The sequence below is a fragment of the Alternaria novae-zelandiae genome, assembly GCF_023758075.1.
Source record: "Alternaria novae-zelandiae strain BMP 2774 chromosome Unknown scaffold_25, whole genome shotgun sequence".
Lineage (NCBI taxonomy): Eukaryota > Fungi > Ascomycota > Dothideomycetes > Pleosporales > Pleosporaceae > Alternaria > Alternaria novae-zelandiae.
In genome coordinates, this window is record NW_026056985.1 from 127,308 (window position 1) to 153,821 (window position 26,514).

The 26,514-nt window shown below is 52.2% G+C and overlaps 10 protein-coding genes across 10 annotated transcripts; 2 read left to right on the forward strand and 8 right to left on the reverse strand.

The window, feature by feature from the left end:
- Positions 1-74: 74 nt before the first annotated feature.
- J4E88_009584 (uncharacterized protein) lies at positions 75-1,970 on the reverse strand (the record flags this gene model as incomplete). The annotated part of the gene is made up of 1 exon (XM_049403183.1): positions 75-1,970. One exon carries the CDS (start codon positions 1,968-1,970, stop codon positions 75-77), a length of 1,896 nt encoding a protein of 631 aa, XP_049250957.1.
- Positions 1,971-2,749: 779 nt separating this feature from the next.
- J4E88_009585 (uncharacterized protein) lies at positions 2,750-4,301 on the reverse strand (the record flags this gene model as incomplete). Its single annotated transcript, XM_049403184.1, has 4 exons — positions 2,750-3,335; positions 3,396-3,620; positions 3,760-3,964; positions 4,013-4,301. The coding sequence occupies 4 exons, from the start codon at positions 4,299-4,301 to the stop codon at positions 2,750-2,752; spliced, it is 1,305 nt and encodes a 434-aa protein (XP_049250958.1).
- Positions 4,302-7,132: 2,831 nt separating this feature from the next.
- J4E88_009586 (uncharacterized protein) lies at positions 7,133-8,710 on the reverse strand (the record flags this gene model as incomplete). Its single annotated transcript, XM_049403185.1, has 1 exon — positions 7,133-8,710. One exon carries the CDS (start codon positions 8,708-8,710, stop codon positions 7,133-7,135), a length of 1,578 nt encoding a protein of 525 aa, XP_049250959.1.
- An 819-nt stretch (positions 8,711-9,529) lies between these two features.
- On the reverse strand, positions 9,530-11,201 carry J4E88_009587 (uncharacterized protein; the record flags this gene model as incomplete). The annotated part of the gene is made up of 6 exons (XM_049403186.1): positions 9,530-9,687; positions 9,741-10,234; positions 10,284-10,722; positions 10,772-10,841; positions 10,895-11,020; positions 11,070-11,201. 6 exons carry the CDS (start codon positions 11,199-11,201, stop codon positions 9,530-9,532), a joined length of 1,419 nt encoding a protein of 472 aa, XP_049250960.1.
- A 1,451-nt stretch (positions 11,202-12,652) lies between these two features.
- Positions 12,653-13,455, reverse strand: J4E88_009588 (uncharacterized protein; the record flags this gene model as incomplete). The annotated part of the gene is made up of 2 exons (XM_049403187.1): positions 12,653-13,390; positions 13,447-13,455. The coding sequence occupies 2 exons, from the start codon at positions 13,453-13,455 to the stop codon at positions 12,653-12,655; spliced, it is 747 nt and encodes a 248-aa protein (XP_049250961.1).
- A 1,214-nt stretch (positions 13,456-14,669) lies between these two features.
- On the reverse strand, positions 14,670-15,902 carry J4E88_009589 (uncharacterized protein; the record flags this gene model as incomplete). The annotated part of the gene is made up of 1 exon (XM_049403188.1): positions 14,670-15,902. The coding sequence occupies one exon, from the start codon at positions 15,900-15,902 to the stop codon at positions 14,670-14,672; it is 1,233 nt and encodes a 410-aa protein (XP_049250962.1).
- A 1,597-nt stretch (positions 15,903-17,499) lies between these two features.
- J4E88_009590 (uncharacterized protein) lies at positions 17,500-20,458 on the forward strand (the record flags this gene model as incomplete). Its single annotated transcript, XM_049403189.1, has 7 exons — positions 17,500-17,506; positions 17,532-18,247; positions 18,297-18,544; positions 18,591-18,852; positions 18,891-19,427; positions 19,478-19,762; positions 19,826-20,458. 7 exons carry the CDS (start codon positions 17,500-17,502, stop codon positions 20,456-20,458), a joined length of 2,688 nt encoding a protein of 895 aa, XP_049250963.1.
- Positions 20,459-20,940: 482 nt separating this feature from the next.
- Positions 20,941-21,876, forward strand: J4E88_009591 (uncharacterized protein; the record flags this gene model as incomplete). The annotated part of the gene is made up of 2 exons (XM_049403190.1): positions 20,941-20,948; positions 21,000-21,876. 2 exons carry the CDS (start codon positions 20,941-20,943, stop codon positions 21,874-21,876), a joined length of 885 nt encoding a protein of 294 aa, XP_049250964.1.
- An 836-nt stretch (positions 21,877-22,712) lies between these two features.
- On the reverse strand, positions 22,713-24,310 carry J4E88_009592 (uncharacterized protein; the record flags this gene model as incomplete). Its single annotated transcript, XM_049403191.1, has 3 exons — positions 22,713-22,855; positions 22,904-24,116; positions 24,164-24,310. The coding sequence occupies 3 exons, from the start codon at positions 24,308-24,310 to the stop codon at positions 22,713-22,715; spliced, it is 1,503 nt and encodes a 500-aa protein (XP_049250965.1).
- A 309-nt stretch (positions 24,311-24,619) lies between these two features.
- On the reverse strand, positions 24,620-25,705 carry J4E88_009593 (uncharacterized protein; the record flags this gene model as incomplete). Its single annotated transcript, XM_049403192.1, has 4 exons — positions 24,620-25,238; positions 25,288-25,342; positions 25,565-25,580; positions 25,640-25,705. 4 exons carry the CDS (start codon positions 25,703-25,705, stop codon positions 24,620-24,622), a joined length of 756 nt encoding a protein of 251 aa, XP_049250966.1.
- Between the last annotated feature and the right edge of the window lie 809 nt (positions 25,706-26,514).

Below are 26,514 nucleotides of genomic sequence, written 5' to 3' on the forward strand. Positions count from 1 at the left end.
ACTCGGAGGAAGCTTGAGGGAGGTGCGTTGAACGGCCGCGGCCCCTTTCTTCAATCTACGGCAGCTACATATCACTATAGTCGCGCCTTCGCGCCTTCGCCATCTTCTATCATGCCTTCTTCGGCAGCCTTGATCTGCAACGCCAGTACCCTACTGTAGAATCGCGACAGAGCCAAATTGCCACCCATGAACCACAGACCAGGATGACCGCTCTTCTGCCACATCGTCCTGAACTCGCCCTCGTCGTTGAAACCCCATACATCGCTGACGCGGTCCGCGACTTCATCGCCGAAGATCTTTCGTGCCTGCGTGCGCATGTTCTGGTACCCAGTCGCAAATACGATCTCATCAGCTTCCAGCTTATCACCATCCGCGAACTCGATACCGTTTGGCAAGATTTGCGCAATCTCCTGGCCTTGCTTAACCTTGATTTTGCCATCGATGATGAGCTGAGACGCGCCGACATCGATATAGTAGCCGCCGCCGCGCTGGAAGTACTTGATAAGAAGGCCTGAATCCATCGGTCCACTGTCAAGACCGAAGCCAGCCGCGCGAAGACCATCGTGCATTTTCTTGTCGTGGTCGGCCTGGATCTTGGTGACTTTGATCTGCTGTGCTTTCAGAAGCTCACTTGGCAGACTCCAGAAAGTCAGGTCGGCGTCGTCGACAGGCGGTGCGTCTTGATCGTACAAACCCTTGTTGCCGATGTCGGTGATAGCCTCGGAAGAGACAACGCATGTTGTACTGCGCTGTACGATAGTGATATCGTATCCTTTTTCAAAGAAGTCTTGCGCAATATCATGACCGGAATTGCAGCATCCCACCACCACAGCCTTCTTGCCCTTCGACTCGGGATTTGCGCCTGGGTGCTCGGAGCTGTGGCACAGGCGGTCGCCTTTGAAGTCTTGCATACCTTTGATCTGGGGAAAGTTCTTCTCGCCGGAGTGGCCTGTCGCCTGGACAATGTGATTCGGATGTAATGTGCGTGTCTGAATGCTCCCATCGGGTTTCCGGCGTTCGACAGTCACGGTCCACTGCTTCTTACTCTCATCCCATGATGTTGATTTGAGGCTTGTCGAGGTCCATACGTTGAGCTCCAGCAAGTTCACGTACGCCTCGAAGAACTCCGCCAGCTTGTCCTTAGGAGTAAAGACTGGCCAATGTGCTGGGAAGGGCACGTAAGGCATGTGGTCGTACCATACTGGGTCGTGGAGGACCAGTTGCCGATATCGCTTGCGCCAGTTGTCACCAACCCTCTCATTTTGGTCGACGATCAACGCGGGGACGTTGAGCATCCGTAGGCGCGCAGCGACTGTAAGCCCGCCTTGCCCAGCTCCAAGGATCAACACTGTCGGGTCGATCTCCTCTTTCTCTGCATCACGCGTCTCCTTCCACGTCTTCCTATTCGGGTCTCCTCCATGCTTCACACCCTTTGTCCTTCGGTGACCCAATGGCTCTTCATGACCTTTAAGTTCCTTCAGCAAGGTGTACAGCGTGAACACCTTCCATTGTCCATTGTCTTCGGCTAGGTTCATGACACCCTCGCCACGCCCGAGGCTCGTCTCGAAAGTTACAAAGAAGTTGATACCAGTGATATCGCCTAGAACATCGATCGCTCCAAACTTTGGCGCGCGGTAGTCTGAGCTCTTGTCCACTTCAATCTTTTCCATTTGCACTTTGCTGGAATCCAGGTACTTCTTGATGTCTGCGCTACCCTTCGACGTCCTAAGATCCCAACTCAACGCTAGGTGATCTCTCCAGTAACTGTTGTCTTTGGAGAAGAGGTCGGCGATAGCCGCATGATCCTTTTTCGCAAGTGCATCGTTGAACCGTGTGATCACCTCATTGGCGACCTTATGTGCATCGACGGACTCGTTTGTCGACGACGTTGGCCATACACCGACTGGTATGTTGACACTGCCGGCCTCAGGACGCTCGCTGGAGCGGATTGAAGTGTCGCCGACTCCCATGTTTGTGGCTTGCTGGATGACGTAGGTAAGGAATTGAGTGAGCAGACAGTAATGTGCAACAAAGATGAAGAATAGCTGACAACTACAGCACAAACACAATCTTTTGAACACGGTTAAAAGGGTCACGACATGTCATCAGCTGAGTGAACGGATTACCATCTTGGTGTAATCCGTATACGCGTGTAGCATGCCAAGCCACCGTGGTGTACCTGGTCGGCAAACCTTCCTCGCTGAGAAGTGCGGGGAAGATCGTGGCGTCGCTCCGGGGAACCAACGTGAGAATCCCCCTTCTACCCGCAACTTTCCATCGCAGCGAACTCCGATGTGCGGATAGTCTCCGCTCGAGAAACATTTCTGCTCGAGCATCGTCCAGTCCAGGCCGCGACACGTGGTGCTGTCACGTGTATCGCGAGCTTACCTACAGATCTAGCCAAGTCCACGGCATCCGCATCTGCTTTCGCTCAACTCATGAGACTGAACTGACACAATAGATGCCTACAGCCTCTTCTATCACCCCGATGGCGCATTCCGACAGAGATGACAGTCATGCATTTCAGCGCCACGTCATGTTAAGTTGTACTTAGGTACGGTACCACAGCTGTGTACTCTTACGTGTCTCGCTCCTTCTTCGGACCAACGGTTGATTTGGTATATTCAACTCTACAAGGTCTATAATTATCGTTCTATCGCACATCTAAAGTGCGGAAACAATGTCTATTTTACCAAACCCACGCTAAATAAACACAAAACAGTTTGACATTTCAACAGCGCTCGCACGTTCAACTCGGCCGCCTCGGCCATCCCCAAGTCTTTTGTTGCACAAGCGCTGCCTCATCGTCGCTATCCTCTATCAGTCGCTTGGGTACTGACCCACTCCTCATACTCTCATTCCCCTCAGTTATACTCTCTAGACTCTTCTGCCTGCCTAGTCCCCTCTCCTCAATGACAACGCCGTGAGACTGTCTCCTTCCGTGCCCTGCTGTGATCTCCACTTCCGAGCCTCTGCGCTCGTAAAACGGGTTCGGCTCAGTATGCACGATGACCTCTCTCGTCTCCTTGATTTGGTTCCCTGTCGGGGCGAAGCTAATGACACGCTGCCCATCTTGCTCGGCATTTGCTTTTGTATCGACGGTGTAGGAAGCAAAGCTGGCGAGCTCGTGAATCGAACCCCGTGCTTTGTGCGGATTTGTGCCGGTGGTGCGGTGACCGGTGGTGGATTGGTTGGACGAGGACTTGAACTCGTGGGCAATGGATGCCATGCCTGTCTTGCGCGATGTCGAGATTGCGATGCGTTTGATGAGGTTGGCCATTGTCATTTCGATGTTGAGTTTTACTAGGTAGGCGAGAGGATGGAATTGGATGTATCTGGAAGAAGGTGGGTTAGTAAAGGTCAGAGGTTGGCTTCTGTCAACGAGTAACACTTACACAAAGGAATTTGGTATCGACATAGCGGCGATAATCATGACGTCCATAAGAAGTGATACCATCACGATTTGCTGGTTGAAACGAACGAGCTTATTGTACTTTGTGAGGCCGTTGTTGATCAAGTTCTGCTTCACAGTCTTTAGGAAGTACCAGTTCAACGCCGCGTCGGCGAGGAGGTAGAGACCCTTTTCAATCCGGTCCCAGTACTCGTTGATGAGGTGGTACCTGTTGGATCGTCAGTCTAATGCTTGGTACGATTGGGTCTCGCAGATGTCGTTCCACCACGAACCAGCCAGACGAACCCAGCCGATCGTCCAGCCCATTGCGACAACCATTGATGCACGCTACCAGGAAAGTAACTTACTTCGAGTTGATTTGTAACCTCGCTGGTATCCAGACATTGAAGACACTGATGTTGATAACAGTGACGAAAACCGCAGTGCTAATCATGATCCATCTCGAACGCCGTCGATCAGGCACGATGACACGGATACGGTTGATGATAATCTGCAAAAGCAGCTGAACCTGGATACACCACCAGAACAAGATGGTGAAGTAAAACGCGAAGCCTGGGGTGGTTAGCATAATCTCAAAAGCTCTACATCGTCACTACCTACTTGGTCTTATGTACTTGAGCAAGTGTAAAAAGCTCTCAAGGCCCATGGTAAACGAGACAATAAGTTCCAGCCATATCATCCAGACGTAGACGCTCCTGAGCGGTGATCGCGATCCTCTTGTTTGTTTGACAATGAGCCATAGGGCCAGGATGACATTGAGTAATGTCAGTCCCCACACGACGGAGGCTATGATGATGTCTGCTTTCGTGATGGGCTCATTCTTGTAATTATCTGAGATGAATGGGCCCCATGGTTGGAACGACGGATCATCATGATATTCGTTACTCATGCTGAGCCAGCGTGGAAAAGATGTGTGGAACGATGGTGGCCTGATAATGAACGTCGCAAACTTAGCGAACGTGGTGTTGTATACTATGTGCGACCGGTCGAGAGTGAGCCGTTATGACACACGCGAAGACCCTTCACATTCTTTGTCCAGACCGACTGATCCATAACGGCAGCTAGGGGGGTTTTCAGGAGATGAAGCGAACACTTGACAGACCCTCGAGTCGAAATAGAGTTCGACAGAAAGTGGCGTATTAGCCCTGTGTTCGAGAAGGACAGATCCCATTCGTTGGGCGTCAAGCTTGGGTGGATATCCGGAAGGCAAACGAGCGATCCTTTCGTGAATCGTGCCACTAATCCTGTAACAGCAGTGCTGCTGGATCGTAATGGTCCGACCTGCATACGGAACGGGATCTATCCTGCTGGAACGCTAATGCTCGCTTGACAGGGAAGGGCATCCCTTTTGCGGGGTGATGCACGATTATTGCGCATCCTCCAGGCGATGCACATATGCATTTGAACAACTGGAGAACCACGGGGAGCAGTACCTTAACTGTGATATGTTATTCATGGACTGGTAGTCCATATCTGGCAACGTGAAGTATGGCGGTGAAGAGTGCAAGATCCAGAGAGCTGTTCTGACACGCGCGGCGGCAAAGTTGGTGCTGTTTCCAAGCTGTCCAGGTCTGATGCCTGTCAAGTTTCCTAGTGGCGTCGAAGGGATTTACCGCGCTCACGACGATGCCCAGGTGTTGAGGTGCTAGCAGCTGCTGGCTTACCGGTAGGTATGGCGACTCTTCCGCGTGATGTGATTTGCTCTCCGGCGACGCTTTTGATGGACTCAGGCAAACTTGCAATAGACTGCATCGCATGAGAACTATTGCTAGGGGTACGTGGTGTTTAACCCTTATACTGCCAGCTGCTACGGCCAGCGCACCTTCTGCTTCACTAGGTGATGCGATTGAAGCCTCGAGTACTGCCTTCCTATACAGTTGTGGGCCTCCGTTGCATCCGTGAAGCTGCACCTGTCATGGTTAATGCAGACCCAACGATCTGGACTTCATCGTCTCCTCATTTTCCATAAGTTCGGTTTAACACACGGCGGTTCGCCAAACTAGTGTGGGTGCGGACGCGCCGCCTGCCATGGTCTTGCGTGCCGTGCACACGTGTGTCCTGCCTTGTCCTGGGCTACCTTCAAGGTTGGATATTAATTCAGGCCCATTCGACCTCGACGCCGTCAGCTTTAGCAACGGCGCCTGGGCGCCCCCTAGCAGGGTCGCCGACTTTGGATGAACGTCGGAGGATTGGTAGGCTGCGGCCGCAAGGAACATGGCTGCGGATGAAACGTGCACCGAGTGGGCTAGACGAGATTGCCACTTGAGCAAGGCCGGGGAAGTGCCTCCGAGCGAAAATTCAAATGTGCACCGTCCCGAGCAACACGATGTGCGGAGTCGATATCCTGTTTTTAATGAGACGGGAACAGGATGGTGCATATCGAAGGCCTTGTTGCTGATCGTCGAAGAGGTCGGGGGGATTTGCGACATGCGTTAGTATGCGGGTCCAGGCGATCATTGCGACCCAGTGTTTCGAGATCAACAGCCCCGACCGGTTTGCACCCATTGTGACAACTCAAAAAATTACTGATCAATATCGCATCGTCATAGGCTACGAATTTGGGAACAATTCGAATCGTGGCGAGACCAGCTTGCGATTTGACGCAGCAGCAAACGCTCCGATGATTGTTCCTCTTCCAGACAGAACGCGCCCCGCCACGACTCTATCTAGACAATAGCCCTACTGTTCGCCCATCACTGGCTCAACACTATATACGCCACTAACTCTGTTTTGAAAGCCACACAATCCGGTCAGCCAAATGCAGGTACCTAACTTCAGTGGTAGTGACGTACACGCCTTGTCGTATTCCTGTGATGCCCGAACCAAGGAGTAATCATGAGCGCAAGCCACGACAGTCTAGTCTGCATGACACGCCAACGAGAGTTCGACTGCATCGCCGAGTTCACGATCAACATATTTAGCGACGCCCAGAAGCCAAGCTGTGGGTTCTTCACTGCCCGAACAGCTGCCCAAGTAGGCACACAGTAGACAACACGCACGTGGACTACTCCTCCCACCGCGCAGCCCAACAACTACATCACGATCCTGAGCCCACACCGCCCTGTTCATTCCAAATCATCTCAAGATGGCGTACTGTACATCCAGTCTCCGGTACTCAAGATATTCCGCGCCTTGGGAACAGCAAAATGGCATAGCGTCCACTCAGTCGCCATCAAGGTGTGCGCTTTCCGCTCTACCTCGTGTCTCCGCCCCGCGAAGCCCTACGTTCTATTCTGCTTCTGTTCTGGCGAGACTTTGATGCATACGCGAGATGCTTGGTATGCTTGTTCGAACTGCGGATGTGTTGTTTTCGAAGTGTCAGGGTGGAGGACTGGTACAGACGGAATATGCATTTGAGGACAGTGCTAGGTTTGTGAAGAGGAAGAAGTGGAGATTGGATGGTGATTTCTGCTTCGAACTAAGTATAGGAGAAGGGTATGTGGTATGCTGAGTCAAACGGTGTGACACTTTCGATCTCGAGCTGAAGGCCGAATAAAGAGCTCCTCACTATCGAAGCCGACCCTTAAGGTACTAAGAGCGCTTAACGGTGTCGGTCGGTTGTAAGACTGTGCAATGCAAGCATTCATGTCGGAAAGCAACAGGGCACGGTAATGTTTGAAATGTTTTGTTACATTGGCTTTTCTACTCCTACAGCATCATCGCATCATTGGTATCATCAATAACATCAACCACCCACCCAAATCTATACTAATACAACATTTAGATAGTGTGCTTTCCAGCACCGCATGTCTGGCCATGGTGAGCATGTCCACCATCATCGAATCTCGACATAAGTCTGCTCCTCTCGGCGCCACGCTTGCGGAGGGTCATGTTGGCCCTTGGAATACCTTCGAAGCTTAGGGCGTACTTGGCAACCGAGTTGGCGATGCTCTGAGTGTTGAGTAGGTAAGCGTCGAGAGCCAGGTTGTCGATGGTATCGCAAGCCTGGTGGTAGCAGGCGTCGAGCGGAGCACCAGCCTCACCACCGAAGAGTTGTGCTTCCTCCTCAGTCTTCAGCACCTCAGCACCGGTAAACAGACCACCTGAAGGAATACCGTTCTCGAGGAAAGCAGCGTAATCAGAGCGGAGGGTGAAGAGAGAAGGTACGTGGGCAAGGCCACGCTCCTCGTAGAACTCCTCAAAGTCCTTCTCGATAGTGTCAGATCCAGCGGCGCCGGAGAAGTTGAACGCACTGCCGTCACCGTCGTAGATACCAAGGACGTAGTTGGGCGATGCGATCATATCGAAGTTGAGGTAGGCGCGGATCTTGTTGGCCTCAGTTGCGTTACCACCGAAGGTACCGTTGATGGTCTTCATGTAATAGAAGGAGCCCAGCTTGCCAAACTCCTCTGCACCCCAGAATCCGAGACGGACGGCGTTCTTGATCTTGTACTTGGTAAGGGCAAGACCGGTCATGAGCGTACCAATGGTACCAGATCCGTCGTCGTTGATGCCGGGGCCGGCAAAGACGGAGTCGGTGTGACCACCGAGCATGAGCACGTTGTCGTGGTCACCTTGCTTGGTCTCGGCAATGACGTTGTAATTGGTGCGGTTCTCGCGAATGGCATCAATGAAGAGAGTTCCCTCAACGGTGCCGTTGCCGAGCTTGGCTACAATACCCTCACCGGCTTCCTTGGTAATACCAACAACGGGAGCGTAGTCGCCATCACCACCGAGGGTACCAGAAAGAGGTGTGTTGGGCTCGGTGTTGTAGATTATAGCGCCGACCGCACCGGCGGTTTGAGCGTTGGCGGCCTTGTCAGCGAATGGACATGTGCCTCGAGAGATAAGCGCGATCTGGCCAGAAACTCCGGCTGGGAAGTCGTCAACAGCGCATCCGAGGTTGTTAACCTTGACAACGTTGGCGGTAACATCTCCAGAGGGACCAAAGGTCATGTAAGCGGCCTCGATCTCTTCGCCAGCAACAGTGAGCTTGGTGGTCGCTGCGGTGAAGAGCTCGACGAAGGGCTGCTTGTACACATCGTAGTATCCAGTCGCCTTGAGCGTTTGGTACAGCCATTCAGTGGTAGCGTTGTGACCAGTGCTACCGAAAGCACGGTTGCCACCAGCCTCGTCGGCGAAAGTCTGAAGCTGTTGGGAGCCTGCGAGAAGGTCCTCGAGCTTGATATCCTTGATCAGGTCCTTGCGAGAGACAAGCTTCTTGGGTGGCCCATGAGGGTGAGGCTTTCCAGGCAACTGGGGCTTCTGAGGCTTCTCGGGCTTTGCAGAAGGCTTTGGCTTCGCATCGTACTGTGCGAGGACAGGCGCAGCAAGCGCAACGAAGGGAACGAACCTCATCTTGATGAATAGTAGTGGCAGATGAGCAGGAGAAGAGGAGGTTGCCTTGGGATATGTCACAGGTACAGACTGGCTCTATATACTAAACCTCGTGTCCATATGGCTGGTCCAGAAAGTCTTCATGGGCCACCATGTGCTTGTAGAACTAACCGATACAGGCAGCTGCTGTATCCATCGGTGCTTCATGGTCGCTCAGGAACCGCAATTGAGCAGGTAAGGGCATGCGGTGGGTCCGTGGAAACGGGTAGCCGGGTGTAGAGCTGGGGGGCGAAGGCGACGCGATTGATGAAAGTCTGCTTGGCTGCGCAATGCTGTGTTGCATGAGGAAGGTAGAATAACCGCGTCGCTCGGCGGAGCCCTCTAGTTCCACGCCGGACGCAACTTGATTGGGAAGGAACGGACTGTGCAGATAAAGCCAAGCCCTTGGCGCGCCATCGCCACAATCAGAACGAAAGAAACGAGAAGAGGCGATATCACGGATCTGCGACTAGATCCTGCGCGGAGGCGTGTAGCTTGGCGGTTAGTTGCGGTTCGGAGGTAAACGAATAGAGCCCAAAGAGCGAGCAACGGTGATACCGCGACAGCTAGAGGGTGCGAGGCAGGGTTGATACAGGGCTCTGAGCGGTCTGGACATGATTGCTGATAAGTTTAATTCGGGATCAAGAGGGGGAGTGCGTTGTGCCGGAACTCTTTATTGAACCAATCGTCGTCCACGCGAAGCGGCACTGATACCGACGATACAGCCGGGATCGACAGTTGCAATGAATTCTAAACTCCGCCCTGCCACGAGAAATCTCAGATTAACGAGGTCCTGTCCATCTATCTCTCAAACCCCTCCTGCATCTTGACAATGAAAACACCACGTTCCATGGTGTTGATCAGGATGTGACCACTCTTGAACAATGCATAGCTCGACCACGTGCCAACAAAGTCGACGGTACCGCCGCCAGGCATGTCGTCATCCTCCGGGTAAACGTCTGCGCAAAGGTCAGTATAGATGAATCGATAGGATGATCATATATTTGCATACCGAAGAATCCGACTTCCTTCACGCCAGCACCAGTCGGGTCGTCAGGGATGCTGCGAACATCCAGAACGCGGAATCCGGTGCCGTAGTTCGATTGGTAAGCAAAACCGTTCGCGACATACTGGTTGTGGTCGATACCCTTTGCTCCGCTCTTGTACAGTCCAGTCTGTTTGGGCGCACGGAGGGATGAGATGTCCCAGATATACGTGATGGGGTGACCAGGGATCGCGGGACCCACTTTGTCGTATTCGTCATATTCGTCATCGAGCAAAAGAAACTGCTGGTTCATGGGGTCCAAAACGTTGCCCTGGTGGGTGTATGCCGCGCCTTCGTAGGAAGTGTTCGATAAGATGACCGGGGCCTTCTTGTCAGTCACATCGTAGATCGTAAGAGAGTCCTCGTTGTAGCCGTAGCAAATCTCATGGCCCTCGAATTCCGCATCTGGTCCGCGGTAGATGAGGCATTGCGCATCGTGTACGTAGCCGTCCTCTGATGCACTGTTCTGAGTCAGTGATGCTCACATCCCCAACAACATGTCTCACTCACCAGCCTGGGCTTGTTGGGTTTGAAGGGTCGGTGATATCAATGAAGATAATGCCCGACTTGCACTTGTCAGTCCTTGGCTGGGCACCAACGGCATAGATGAAGTTTGTCTCTGGGTTTGTGACGACGTTATGTGTTCGGCCGTTGGGAAGGCCTTTGAAATGGCCAACGAGGTCATTGACATTGCTAAAGGTGACAGGAGACGCAGGGTCGATGTCGATCAGCTTCTTCATGTCGAAGATCTGAATGCCATGGCCAACCGCCTCGCTACCGATGATCATCAGGTTGTTCTGACCACGGATCTCGCGCCACGTGCTGGGCGTAGAGTAGGCGGGTAGACGACCCAAGTACGAAAGCTTGCCCTCTGCGGTGATTTCAGCGAACGCAGCGCCATCTTGTTGTCCGATGGCAACGAATTCGCGGCCATCTTCAGATGTCCAGCCTAATGTTGTTCAGCGCAGATCTCAGCAACTTGATCTGTAAACTCTTACCCCATGAAGAAGATCCGACACCGCGAGTGCTGCCGAGCTCGGCGTGCGACAAGAAGTGAAGCAAGTCAATCTATACCGATTCGTTAATGACTGAAACTCGTGATATATGGTGCATGGACTGACATTTTGGCATCGGAAGACGTCCTGTCCGGCGATTGCGGTGCCGTTCATGCACTCCACCTTGTCTTTGATCTCGGCGTATTGGGCAGAGTTGTACATGCCCGCAGCTTCCTGGCGTGCCCATGACTCCTGGTAAGAGTCAATACAGAATTCGAAGATGCTGGAATGGGGTTGCGACCTTCTTGAGGGCAACATTGTTCTCGTGCCTGATACCAGAGTCGTAAAGCTGTGCGGCTCTGAACTCATCTTTGGGCATTTCCTTTGCCGCCGCAAGGGCGGACAGGGAAAGAAGGGCGGTGCGTAGGTACATGTTGACTGCGACTTGAACGATGCGCAAGATGCCGACGGAGAATCATCATGGGCTCTTCGCACAGTCTTAAATGCGTCCCTACGACATGGAGGTGCTCGACATGCCAGCACCCATCCTGCAGCACCTATGGCAAACCCGGCAGGTAGTCACCATACCTGCCCGTTTGGATGCTACTATCCGTGTAACCATGTAACCATTCATTACACCTGGTGGTACAGATCCGCGATTGGCAGCCGTTAGAGATCATAAGCAACGTGTAGATGAGGACGAATGCCGTGCAGGGTATGACATTGGTGGCTTTAGATGAAGCAAAAGCTTCGTGTAAGGAGCTGTCGACGAGATAGGAAGGAGGCTTCACTAAGCATGTCTTGGCTACAGCGGAAGAAGGCAGCGCCCAGATGCCAAGGTGCAGATCCTAGGATACAGATAACTGCTGTTCCTGGAACAAAGATAACAGCTGCTGTTGTTGAACGTTTGGCCAGGCAATGGGATTATCGTATGCAGCTATTCAGTGGGTTGTGACCATATTGTCTCGTGGATGTGCCGGCCAACGAGCCTTGTTGGGTGTTGCGCTGCGCAGAGAGCGCAGGCACATAGGGACAGATGACGGACGGCCTGTTTTGCCGAGGCATGTGAGCATGCACCCCATCAGAGGCCAAAGTTAAACAGGTGCTTTGAAGTATAACCTGCCCATCGAAGCTCAAGTTCTCATGCTGGGAAGGCAATGTAACCTTCTTAGCTTTTTTGGTATAAGATCATTTTTCTTCGCGGGGATGCGTGTCGGGTTTTCCACTGAATGGAGTGCTTGTGAGGCTCAAGCGGCTACGGGCGGGGACGGCTCCATCGCGTGATTCGGCTGGAAAATTCGCGTGAGGGCTGCAGGCTGTTCACTTGCGTCGATACAACAAGCTCGTTAGTGTCAGCAATAAGCAGACAAGCGTTAATAATAGGGCTGATGGATGAGCGCGCCGGGCCGTAGGGTGTTGGGGCTGGTGTTGGGGCTCTGGCCAGTGCCACGGTGGCCGTTCAAATTTGCTTACTTGCATGCACGTGAGCAGCAGAGATTGACCTCGCGCGAATGCAGCGCTAGAGATCTGGGATGGCAAAGGCAAATGTTCGATGTTCGGGATATTTCGCGATGGAGTTTGCACTTCACGATGGGTCTCAAGTGGGGAGGAGCGGGGCAGCGTTGGGCCGTCACCCGAGCCTGGAACGCCTGCCCACTGAACGGCGCGGGGCCCACCATTGCGTCACCAAACAAAACAATCAACACAGCAGAGGAAGCGGCAGGTAGCAGGTAGCAGTTGTGAATGGGACTGTGTCCACTAAATCTTCATTACTGAATCTATGTAGTCATTGATGTCGTGAATCTGATCGTAAGCTCACCCGCAATGGCGGGGAGACAGGGTGAAATGTTCCTCTTCCTCGGCTCCCCAGTGTTGACCAAGCACTTACAACTTGGCCTCGACCTTCTTCAGGCACTCTGGGAACTCCTTCCAGTCGTACATGATGGCCGCGCACTTGGTCTCCTCGGTGAGGAGCTTGGCCATCTGTTCCATCTTCTCCTTGCCCTCCTCGATGCCGTAGATGCCAACGTAGCCGATGCAAGGGATGCCTGCGCGCATGGCAGCAGTGGCACCGCTCTTGCTGTCCTCGACGGTGACAGCCTCGGAGGGCTTGACACCGAGCTGCTCAGCAGCGTATAGGTAGATCTTGGGGTCGGGCTTGGATGAAGGGGGGTCGAGTGAGGTGGCGGCGGAGTAGACGTGCTCGGGAGGGAAGAAGTGGGCGATGCCGGCCTTCTCGATGGAGGCGACGACACGGCTCTTGGCGGAAGTAGAGACAACGGACATGGGGTAGCCCTGCTCCTTGAGCTTGTTGAGCTGCTCAGTCACACCGGGGCACTCGACGGCCTTCTGGCTGAGCTTGAGGGTCACGGCTCCGAGTTCTTGCGCGACAAAGTCCTCCATCTCGGCGTCGTCCATCTTGAAGTTGTGCTTCTTCTGCAGACCATTGAGCATGCCACGGAAGTTGTGGCCGACAAAGTCCTCGAGCAATGACTCGGCTGTGTAGCGGTCGGAGATGTTGTGCTTCTCGAGGACCTGATTGGTGAGGTCGGCGCAGGCCTCGAACGCGAAACGCTCAGACTGGACGAGCGTGTTGTCGCAGTCGAGCATGATGTACTTCGCCTATGCACGTGTTAGCGGGGTACTGGCGGGGTACATGTTAGCACAGGAACGCGTACCTTGCCCATGGTTGCGGTTGTGTAGTGTGTAGTAGTTGGGTGGATAGGAGTAGTAGTGGTGTCGATCGACGTGCAAGAAAGGGGTTTGGTAGAGAGAAGTGGAGAATTGGAGTGAGAAGTAGTAGAAGCTGGGGGTTTTGTTGAGAGAGAGAGGAGTAAATAGAGTAGTAGCGCCTGCCAGGTGTCAGGGGAGGGCGGTGCAGCAGCGGAGGCGCGTTTACGTCATTGGCTGACCGAGTGGAGCGTGCCCGGTCTATTGGGCGGACGAACGTCGCGGTCGCAGCTTCTCTCACCACTTTCTTTCACCTCGGACCCACTTTACTTCCTTAGCGGATCGCGGGGTCGTTTGGCAACAACCTTGTCGGCAACCTAACAATACGCATTTCGCCTTGTGTCATGTCTTTTACTATGAATATCGTACTTTCTTCGCGCTCGTCTCACCGCCTACGATTTACTTTAGGTTGCGAGCTACTGCATTGAATGACATGTTGCCGCAAGCCTACGTCTTGTCCAACCTACCATCGCGCTGACCACCTCACCCCGCATAGAGGATTCCAGAACCCAAGACGGTATGCGGTGTGCATAGTAAGTAGTTCCTGCATATAGGCAGTGATGGGCTTGCATCCCCGCCCATGTCTCACTGCAGCCTCACCACTTGGGTGTGATCGAGTGGCGCATGTGATGACGATCTAAACAAGATGCTATCACTCCAGGGCTCGATGCAAGTTCTGGTATGAGTTCTTGCGCGGGCCTGGCAAGTGTACATACCGAGTTCCTGGTACGCATGCCACGTCTCACGTGGTGTCTACAGAGCTGCGCAAGACAACTCGTGTCGTCAGAGGAACTCACTTGTGAAATCATCTGTCGACCGCGTCATACTACGATGATGAAATACGATATTCACTTTTCTCTAATGAAACCTGCTCGCCGAACTTCTACACAAGACCCTTGACCAGATTGTTACTCATCAGGACCAGAAGATCGTGTTAACATCACTCGCTGCTTTATGGCACATGTGCGGATGATCTAGTATGGTTCGAGTAGTTAGCCCAAGGTGAGATCACCACGACATGGAATGAGACGAACAGTACAGGATCAAACGTAATTATGTAGAATTCGTTATACTTTTCGCTCAACATGCTCAACGCCAGTGATGCCTTATTATACAAGTAGACTAATCGTGACACTCTTCAGGATTCCAGATGAGAATGCTTCTGACAACCTTATTTCTTCGAGTCCTCCTTCGCCTTCTCGGCCAACTTTGACGCTTCATCTCCCTTCTTCTGGAGGATGCTGGAGATCTCTGAGACGGTGTCTCGGAAGAGCTTCTGAGCCTCATCGCCGTGCTTCTGGGCAACATCCTGGAGCTGGCTCAACTTGGGCATGATCTGGTCGCCTCCAGGGATCTGCTTGAGGTATTGTTCGTAGTCACCGAAACCAGCATCCTTAGCCTTGTTGGCAGCGCTCTTGACGTATGACTCGAGGTCTCCTGTGTCGCCTTTCTCGACAGCAGACTTGACGCGCTCGTACAGCTCTTGTACGTTTCCGCCCTTGAGCGCATCTGCGTTCTCCTCCACAATCTTCTTGACCTGAGGGTTCTTGTCAAGGTAGGGCTTAGCCTGCTCCATACCCTTGTCCCAGGCCTCGTCACCCATCTTCTTAAGCTTGTCAACCTTTTCTTGTACGATGCTGCGGATCTTTTCGATGTTGGATGCGCTCACGCCGGTCTTGACGACGTCGCTGATCTGCTTCCATGTTCTATCGACCTCCTTCTTGGCCTCAGGACCATACTTGTCGCCGTACTCCTTGAGCTTGTCGATGTTACCGCCGACCTTCTCCTTTAGTTGAGGGTGGTTGTCCATGATCTGCTGCGACGCGTCGCCAGCGAGATCTGCGATGCGGCTCATGTGCTTGGTAATGACGTCCCAAGTCTTGTGTGCGGTAACAAGGCTCATGTCGCCATTGCCGAGGACCTGGCGCATTTCATCGTATGCTTCGGTGACGATTTGGTCGACCTCCTTGCCGTGCTTTGCGCGAATGGCATCGAGGTCATCGAATGCAGAATCAACGTAGCCCTTGGCGCCGGGGATGAAGGCTGCGTAGCTCTGCGCGGCGTTGCGTAGCCATTGCAGCGCCTCGTTGGGTTCAGGTGTCTGCTCCTTGATCTTCTGTGTAGCTGAGCTGACGTAGCCTTTGGCAGTCTTGGAAGCTACCACAACTTCACGGGCGCCTGATTGCCTGTAGAAGATGTAGCCGACGGTGACTGCAGCAAGGGCACCAGAAGCGGCACCGATGGCGGCATGTGAGCCGGCGCCCGCGTTGCCGGAGGTTGCTGACTCGGTGGACTGGAAGCGGGGCTTCTGGGCGCGGAACTGAGGGTTGGCTACCCGCGCAGCTGGGCGGCGAGCACACCGTGCTGCAAAGCGCGCATTCTGAGTTGCTTGTCTCGAGAACATGGTTAGGTATGAAGGTGATTGTGTAGTCAATGAATTTGAGAAAGAGACCTGAATGCAATTGATAAGGCCTGGGGTATCTTGCAAGAAAGCAGTGTGTGATAGAGGAAAGTTCGACAAGGGATCCAGAGCTTTAAGCAGCTGCAAGCAAACTGCATGCTCACCAAGAATGACGTCGCCATGATGATGCGCAGCGCTAAGCCCTATACAGCCCGCTAAGCCTGCAAGGGCCGACAAAGCCGACGAACCCACTCAGCGTCATTGGTCTGTCATCGCACTATGAATTTAAGCTTAACCTCCCCACGATTTCCCATGTGAGCGTGAGCGGGAACAGGTTTCTGTAAATGTCACAAGTGCGCCATGTGCTAACCATGACTGTCGTCTCGTCGCTGCCACTACGGAAGCAGGCCGATATCGTCGCGGTGCATGGAACATTCATCGTCGCTCATGAGCTGGTCTTCTACCCCTCAGACATGGTCGCACACCTTATACAAAAAAGTGAACATGTCTGTAGACTACATTGACCTATAACCTTGCAAAGTAGGTGACCCAACGTCAACGTAGGCTCCAGGCTGTTCAGTTTTTCCCTGAGTTGGCGTGCACAGACACACATCGGACTCCTTCATCGGTTCTGCCGTCAATGTTGTCTGTTATGAATTATGCTCTGCGAAAGAGAAGGCAATACACATTAACGGTGAACCATGGCCTGTAGTGAAAACAGACCAGGTCGTTAGTCTTGTCAAGGCTCTGAGCTCCTTCGCTGATGCCGCCGGCGCTACACATATCGAGAAGGGCTCACATCGAGCTACACCTACAAATAAGCTTGCAAAGTGTACATATTTGCTTGGCTTTTCAATCCACGCAATAATTGGTTTTCAGATGCACTCAACACGCGTAATACGGGCCTGGGCGAGAACCTTGGCTGCAGAGTCTCGAGCTCCAGAATCGGGAAAACGAAAGCTGCCAGGCCGTGAATATGCCGTATGACGTTATGCATAACGATACAGAGAAGAACGGATGAAGTGGAGCCTCTGAAAAACTGTGGGATTCTGATCCTGCAAAGACCGCAATGTGAAGTCACAGATTTCGATGCCGCGGCGGTTGGTGGGGAAAGGGGATGACGTAAGTTCGGTTCATCCTGACGCGATAGTGTCGCGCGGCTTAGCCAGCCACCTTTTGCTTTCACACAACCACAGCATTGGGTGTTAGTTGCTCTAGCTCAGACAGCACCAGACAATAAGGAATTGCGACTCCTGCGGCCCAAGAAGGACCGGACGCGTCCTACACACATCACGTTGACGCGTGTGGCGCGTGACAACCTCGGCAAAAGCGACGATTGACTCATCAAACCCCTGAAACTCGAGAACGCGACAATGACACCCTCAGAGACTGCGCCTCTACTCCGCCAAGAATCCACGACATCGTATGCCCCGGACGAAGAACACGATGACGTTACGGCGACGCGAAACACCTTTGCTCGCAATCTTGGTGCGCTGGATGGGTTCGCGCTGCTGATAAGCATCGTCATCGGCTCGGGAGTGTTTTCATCGCCTGGGCCTATCGATGCGAACGTTCCGTCACCTGGTGCTGGACTCCTCGTATGGCTGGTTGGTGGAGTTTTAGCATGGACAGGTGCTTTGACAATGGCTGAATTGGGTACCGCATTCCCCGGAGAAGGCGGAATCCAACCTTATCTCACCTACATCTATGGCGACGTCTTTGGATACATGGCTGCTTGGTCTTGGGTAGTGGCAACCATGCCTGCTACCCTTGCTATCCTCAGCATAGTATTTGTGGAGTCCATTTACTCCAGTTTGGGCGTGAACGAACCAGATCCGCCCCTCACCCACAAGTTATTGTCTCTACTTGTCTTAGTATTTGTAACGACAATGAACTCCATTAGCACCAAGACAAGTACTCGACTGTCTAGTTTCTTCGTCGCCATAAAGCTGCTTACCATTTTTCTCCTTATCGTGTCTGGTTTAGTGGTCGTCTTTGTCTTTGTCGGAAAGAGCAAGGACCTTGGAGGTCGCGATTGGCATCAAAACAATTGGTTTTCTCCAAGAGACACGATACTGCCCGATGGGTCGAGATTCGATTGGACGAAAGTGACTACGTGGGAGTCACTCGGCTTCTACAGCACAGCGTTGTACGGAGCTTTGTGGGCGTACTCTGGCTGGGACAAGGCGAATTACGTCGCGGCAGAACTGCGTCAACCCAGTCGCCAACTACCACTTTCCATCAATACCGCTATACCCACAATCATAGTATGCTATGTCGCCGCCAACGCTGTCTACTACGTTCTTCTCCCTTGGAAGGTTGTGTCGACAACAGATGCTGCTGCTGTAGTAAGTCCTTCAGAGTCATGTATAACACCTTTATACTGATATGTCTTAGACGGCTGTTACCCACTTCCTCGGCAAGGGAGTAGCTTACTTCGCTACCGCGCTCATATGTCTCGTCATTGCAGGCTCCGCCCTAGGAAACTCCTTCGTGGCTGGTAGGATGACCGTCGCAGCATCTAACAACAATTGGTTCCCGCAAATTCTGGGCACAGTCGGTCGCGTCGGTACTCTGAAGGTGACTAAACGCGCTGATTCGAGCGAGGCAGCTGACACGGCTATGGATGATGGAGAGTCACCAATGTATGTAGGCCGTCACGTCCGATCATCTCCTGCTAACAACTGCTAGCAATGCTCTCATACTCAACACCGTTCTCTCAGCGGTATACATTCTGCTCGGAAACATGCGCATCTTGCTTACTCTCAATGGCCTTGCTGAGTATGCTTTCTTCTTCCTCACGGTTCTTGGTGCCATCATTTTGCGATTCCGTGAGCCCGATCTACCGCGACCCGTGAAGCCGTTCATCCTCATCCCTATACTGTTCGCCATAATCAGTGGTTTCGTCGTAGTCAGAGGCGCTGTATTTGCACCGATTCAGGCAGCGATCCTTGTAGGAATATGGCTTTGCGGTCTTGTATTTTACTTCAGCCGGCTATGGGTGCTAAAGAAGAGGGCTGGAAGATGAGGTGGAGGCGATATAACATGTACATATTCTTGCCACGCATGCTCGTTATAGCACCACATGAGGAGCAGGTTCCATCGCGTCTCACGCGAAGCGCGTGTGGCTTGATTGCACTAGTGGAGGTTGATAGCTTGCGCCGTCATTCATCCGAACCCCGCCCGTTCCGAGGTAACTCATTAGCGCCAGCCACATCTGTGTACCAGCTGCACATCGCAACATCTGCCCAATATGATGATGGCCTCTATCAAGCATCAGCGTATTTCTACATCATTTCAGACATCGTAGTCGCTGCCATGGTCGTGCGTCCCTACTTTACACCTGACAAGCAGGTGCTGCCATTCGAAAGGGTGATCGCACTCGAACGCATTGACAACTGGACATTCCGCTCCATCGTCAAAGCCTACTCCCCGACTGGTGGTGAAAATGGGACGTACGGCGGCCACGTGTTTGCGCAAGCCGCATGGGCTGCTGCACAGACTGTCGCAGAAGGATTTCTCATACATGTAAGCTTTAGCGACAGTTCTGCTCCAACCACAACTGAACAAAATGCTAGAACATTACCGGGTGGTTTGTACTAGGGGGCAAGCCTGATGAACACTACACCTATCGTGTGCGAAAGATTCGAGACGGTTACAATTATTGCACACGAAATGTGACCGTAAGCCAGGTTGCAGCCGACGGAGATATGTTTACCTGTACCTGCTCTTTCAAACGGGAAGAAAGCTCACCATTCGACATGCAAGAGTCTGTTGACCTGAAAGAGGTGTATCGCGACGCACTAGAAGGCAAAGAAGACGAGCCAATGGAGCATGCGGCTGCTCCAAGCAATGATTCCGAGGTAATTCTACTTGTACGAAGTGGATGTGAGACATTTACTAACTTCGTACTCCTACCTCTGCAGCATTTCCGGGAAACTTACCTTCCAGCTCATCCCGACCACTTTAACCCCATCGCCGGCTTGCACATCCGCAAGGCTGACATGTCGAAGTACAATCAGAGTCGGCATCCACTCGATCGCAAGCAACTGACCTTCTACACGCTACGCGGTGCACTTCCATTACCAACCGCACCATATCCACCTCCCTCGGGATCCGAGCAGAAGCTCACATTGACACGAGAGGCTAACATGCACGCCTGTGCACACTTGTACGCATCGGATCGTAACTCGCTATTCATTGTGCCAAACCATCTCGACCGGCCTCGGGGTTACAAACGCATGGCGTCACTATCTCACAGCGTCATCTTCCATGTCGGTATCAAGGACCTCATCATGCCTAATGAACCGCGAATTGATCATCCGAACGCCGACAGGACATTGTGGGAAGATGGTCCGCTACCACTCTGTAATCTGGAGGGGCATAAGGGCGGCGATAAGGACGGACGAAAATGGTTTGTGCAAGAAGCGTGGCTTACTCGAGCTACGGGAGGCAGAGCACTACATAATAGCCGTATGTGGGACTATAAGAGTGGCGTACATATTGCAACGACCTCCCAGGATGGATTAATTAGGTTCAAAGAGGATGCAAAAATCTGAGATGGGGTGTAAGCATACGCCCGAAATTCTTGGTGTCGTCCGAATCATCCGAGGACTGACAGTACAGACTGAGGTAGAATAGCGAAGCAGATGCGGGCATTTACTGTGGATGGGTGGGTAAGCACGTTTAGCGTCAAACGCAGTCATCTTCAACCTTGTATCTTCTCAATGCAGCTAGAACAACCACGAAGCGTACTACATCCGTATCTAGCTTATTTTCTCTAAGGAATGCGCAACGACTCAAGCCGCAGTCGGCGACTTTATCCAGGCCCCAGAGTGCATGTGAAAGTCTCCGAGCTCCGAGGCCCTACCCAAAAGGAAATCCAGACACTTCTTGGAGAACTCCGGCTCAGAGCCCTTCGTCAATTCAGTTCAACAAGAAATATGGGGATTTCCGGGCGTACTTATCGTTACGTGTATCCTCGTCTACCCCCGCCCCAGCCACAATCCTTCGCTCTTAGTTTCTTCGTCCGCAGTAAGCCATGTATAAGTACCTTGCTGACCTGGTATCTAATGGATAGTATCGTTCGAAATACAATAGCGAAGACTCCATCATCATCATGAGCGAGCCCAGCATGAACTCCAGCGAAATGTTCGAGATGCTTGCTTCGACCTATGAGGCTGCAACCGGTGGCTGCACCCGCGAAGTTGCTATACACCTCATCGACATGTTGCCCGCAGTTGATTCGAATTCCGTCGTGCTAGATAATGCATGCGGAAATGGTATAGCTGCGCAAGAGCTTTTGTACAGATACCCAGACACTCCACTCAAGGCAGCCTGCGTCGATAATGCGAAACCGATGGTCGATCTAGCACGCCGAGCCCTTCCAGCTACATCCTCCGCGGCAACTTTGTCCTTCGACGTGATGGATGGAGTCAGCCTGACGTTCCCTGACGAGACTTTTACGCACTCTATCACCAACATGGGCATCATGTTCTTCCCTGACGGAGAAAAGGGTGCAGCGGAGATCTATCGCACTCTTAAGCCAGGAGGAACGGCTGTTGTCACCACCTGGAAGTCTACAGGCCACATGGCTGTTGTTCATGAAGCGCAGAGAGCCGTCAAACCAGACGACCCGCTATTCCGCTGGCCTGTTGCGGATGAGTGGTTCGAAGCTTCGCATATGAAGAAGATCATGGAGGGCGCAGGGTTCAAAGATGTTGAGATGTACGAGAAGACAGTATACTATGCATCGAAGACTGCGGAGGAGACTTGCGGCTATATGCTTGGTATGTGGAAGAATATGGGGCCAACGTGGACTGATGAAGAGAACGAGGAGTTCGCGAAGCAGTTAAATCATGCTGGGAAGAAGGCAGCGGTGAAGATCCAGAGGCCTTTGAATGGACAGAAGGGTGCGAGTGTGGTTGAGGTGGAGGGTTTTCCCTGTGTCGCGCTTGTCGCTGTTGCGAAAAAGTGAGATATACCAACATTTGAATTGCAATACAATATCATATTCAACTGTATCAGCGATGCAGGCTCTACGAAGCCTTCTATGCAACGATTTGCGTGCCGATTCGAGTTCTTCCTGACGTGATAAGACACGAAGTGACTGCGCAAGCTCTGTGACAGCGCAACATATACATGCACTATACGCAATTACAAACAAAGTCTTAATAGCATCCTCATCGATATCAGAGTACAAAAAGCAATGCTTCTCTTCATCTAGATAGGAAGAGAGTGGGTGGGAGGGTGTCAGAGCATGGGCTTAGTGACCAACGCTCAGCGCCCAAAACACCAAAAAAAATGTATCCTGGAGTATCTGACAATGCCAGACGAATGCTGAACAGAGTGGGACTCGAACCCACGCCACTTTCGTGACCAGGATGTCTTGGAGGTAATGAATTACCGTAGACTTAACGTTAAGAAACCTTAACCTGGCGCCATAACCAGCTCCTATGGGGATTATTAGTATTTGCCATGTTGCAGAAGATGCTGGCTAAGACTTACGGCCATCTGTCCCATCAGGATTACTGCTTTTGATGGAAAAATCGCGAAATTGTAATTATATAATCCAATTAATCGGAATGGTGGGGTGGGGTGTGAGGGGTAAGAAAACTTTGCATCAGCGGGCGGCGGGGCCGGCGACATCGGTAACAACACTGAAAGGCAGACTACGATCCATTAATCATGCAAGTGTAGTCTTTGAATTGATTGGACTGGTAATATTCGCTGTGTCCAATCCAAATTCCATCTCATTCGCTCGCAAAATTTGAAACTTGGAACTATGACCCACGTAACCAACACACCCTACCTTTACAGCTTGCTCTTCAGACTCAGCTGCTCTGGTCGCCACATTTCATTAAGTAGACGCGTCGCATTAACCATCTCAGGCCTGCACTGATCCAGTGATGTTATGCCCAACAACCGCATACCTGTCTGCAGCTCATCCGCAAGAACTGTCGCACGTCAGTATACTACCCTGATTAAAACACGAGCAAGCTTACTGTCAACACATCTCTCGACGCCTTTCGACCCATACGCACCAAGCGCGTATAGGAAGGGTCTCCCTACGCCGACGGCTGTGGCGCCTAGACACAATGCTTTTAGCACATCGTTTCCGTCTCTCAGACCGCCATCGAGGAAAACTTCCAGCTTCCCCAGGACTTCTGGACAGTACGTTCGAATCTCCAGCAACGTCATAAGAGCACTCGGCGCGGTATGCAGTTGCCTGCCGCCATGGTTGCTTAAAAGAATCCCATCACAGCCATAATCCATCGCAAGCTTCGCATCATCCGCACACTGCACGCCCTTCAGCACGATTGGACCATCCCACTCCTTGCGAATCCACTCGAGATCTTCCCAGGTCGTATGTGGGCTCAACTGACCCTGAACTGGCCGTCCACCCATAGCGGGTGCGAAAGCGTTGTCGCCGCCGGTCTCCCATTCCGCTGTACTTTCTTCTGCGAGCCCGACTGCTAGCGCCTCCTCAGCCTGGAGATAGCGATCCGCAGTTCGTTTTCCAAGAACAGGCGTGTCGACTGTTATCCACAGTCCATTATAACCGCACCGCTTGACGATGCGCATGAGTTCAATAGCCTTGTTGCGGTCGACAGGCATGTAATATTGGTAGAACAATTGTGTTGTGCTGTTGTTTCCAAGCCTCTGCTGCTCATCTTTGTAGCTCTGCATGATCTGCTCACTACTCTTTGAACTTGCAGTACTGACGACTTTGTGGATGCCCTTGCGCACTGCGCCCCGGATCATTTCTGGCTCGGCAGCTTCGTGAATGGCGCCCATCGTTCCCATCGGCGAGATGTAGAATGGGTATGGCGAGCTGTGTCCGAATATCTTGCGGCGCGTGTCTACATCGCCGACGTTGCGCATCACACGCGGACGGAAGTTGATGCGCCCCCAGTCATCTATGTTGCCTCTGATCGACGCGCCAGTGTTTGCAGAACCGGACGCATAGACATACGACTTGTGAGGCATGACAGCCTTTGCCACTGCCTCAAAGTCGGTCGTGGAGACGCAAAGGCTCACATGTGGGATTTCCTTGGAGTTTGGATCGGTGTCAGACGGCTTCGTCGACTCTTCGCTCTTAATCTGGCGTAGCTGACCAAACGTGTTGGGGTCGACGGGACCGAGGAAGGCATCTTTAGGCAGATAATCCTCCAGATAACTCAACGGGTGGTATTTCTTGAACTCTTCTGTCGCATCCTGTCTAACATCAGCTCTTGATCTTTGAGCAGCGCCATTGTACTCACCGACCCGGCATTCTTCAAGATGATCGGTGCGCCACCTGGGTGGTCCGCCAGGAAGTTGGTTACATCATACGCTTTTGAATCCAGCACTATCCAGCAATCCTTCTTGCTGCTGTGCTTTGCTACTTCAGCTCCATTGATCCGCGACATTGTTCAGATATCTGCAATGCCCAGTATCGGTGGAGATAACGTCTTATGGCTCGGCCAACTGCGGGCCAGGCAATTGAGATTGAGGGGAAGTCGCCGAATCGGGTATACCGCGCCCCAAGATCCGGAAACAAGACCGGCAGCGAGCGCGGGTCAGCTGCAGCCGAACGCCGCCCAACAGCGGACTCATTTCACATCGCAAATTCGTCTCTTCAACAAACGTGCACTTAGGAAAATCGGTGCATCAAAGCTATACTCATAGCAGAACTCGCCATGTATGTAATATTCTTGCTGCCCCAATACACCCCCAGCCTAGATGATTTGTGCGGGACTTGTCGCAGGCTTGTCGTTAGCGACATTTGGATCATCCGAGACTGTTTTGCTAATATGCGAGCGCTCTTTCGTGTCTACCATCCATTCCACTGTCTTGTTGATGCCGTGACCTTCGCCTGTGATGTGCTGCTCATCGCTTCTTGCGTCGTCATCCTGCCCCTTCTTCTTTTGCCAACCGCTCTTCATCTCGAACTGTTCATGGTGAACGCTCACCATATCCAAATCATCATATCCACTTTTCGTCCCGTAGTGTGACCTCGCTCGCCTAGCAGCAACATTTGAGTGGTTCCCATAGGCGTCGTATGAGTTCTTGTTCGCGTTTGAGCGCTCAAATGAAGGACGGAGCCAGGGTATGAAGCGTGACAGTATGTATTTGATAGTTGGCCCCGAGGTTCCAATGATAGCGACACTAGACTCGATTGCAGAGTAGGACGCTTTGACACTGTAACTTTTTGTTTTGCCTTTGAAAGCGTCGATGAGCCAAACGAATCGCACGGCGCCGATTGCTATTACGATGAGACCGAGAGAGAGAAACGATACTGTAACAATCTTGCGCTTGAGTGGCATTTGCAAGTCCCAGATTATCCATGTCGGAATCCTGATGCAATGTCAGCATCGGTTGTTTGGTGCATGCTAGAAAGTCTTACAGAAGAACTAGAACATCGGTGATAAGTACGATCGAGATGTTGGCCAGGATGTAATCTAGAGGATCGTAGCAACCCCCAATTAGGTCGGGTTGCCAGTTCTTCGCTATCGGCCAGCAGGGTATTGCAGCAAGTATCGTGAAAGCAACGATAAAAATGGTGTTGATCGCTTGAAGGCCGAGGATACACCGCTTGATCCAAACATTGTTTGAACGAAGTTTGTAAAGCGTCCACAAGAAGGATGCTTTGACGAAGCCGATACATGGTGAGTACACGAGACTCAACGCATACTTAAGCTGTGAGTAAGTCCCTCAGTATATGGGTAAGTTGCAGCACACACGTTTTACGAACGTACCTTGAATGCATTAAGGAAGTCGATTGCTGGATACGGAACATCTTCATCGTGGTATCCGGTGTACATCGCGACACAAACTCCATAAGCGTCAGGCATTCGAACTTTCCAAGGTCGTTATCTGCCCAGGTGGACAAGAGTCTTACATTTGTGGGTAATCACGCTATTGGACAATGCTAGAGCCCACGCGATGGCGATCAGAACGTCGTCTGCAAAGATATCAGCATAGACCAGCCACTGTAGCCACGTCCCCATACCTCCGCCAAGGATATGGTCTTGCCACTTCCTCCAAAATCGAACCAGAAGCACCGCAAGAGCAAATCCTGGGAAGAGGTATAATAATGCGATGAGCGTAGGTTGAAGTCCTGGATCAACACCAGACATGTCTGGTGCAGGAAAAGCGGGTACTGCCATAATGGGAATTCAGACTGGCGTTCAATTCGAAAACAACTCGGTCGAAGTCACACGAAAAGTGATACTTTTGAAGTTTTTATATGACCCGCGGACCTGACAGCGTTCAACATCGAGACCATGTTCGAATAGGATTCAGCCCGCTCAACAGCGTGCCGAGGATGTTGCGTTCCTTTCCCAAGATACTGGTAACGCTGCAAACCTGAAAACTATCTGAGTAAACGAGTCTCGCACATGGAAGCGAAGATTTCATCTCCTGTGTTGCGCGCCACGTCCCGTCCCTTGCGAACCAATCATATAGCAAGTGTAAAGTGACAAAACCGTCGTTCGTCCGAAAAGGACACCCAAGGCGACGGAACCAACGTGGAAGCACATGCAAGACGGCTAGTCCTGATGGAACATACTTTGCGCAGCCGCAGAGCTATGCGACTGGGACACAGCCTCCGAGAATGTGAGTACCTCGAGAC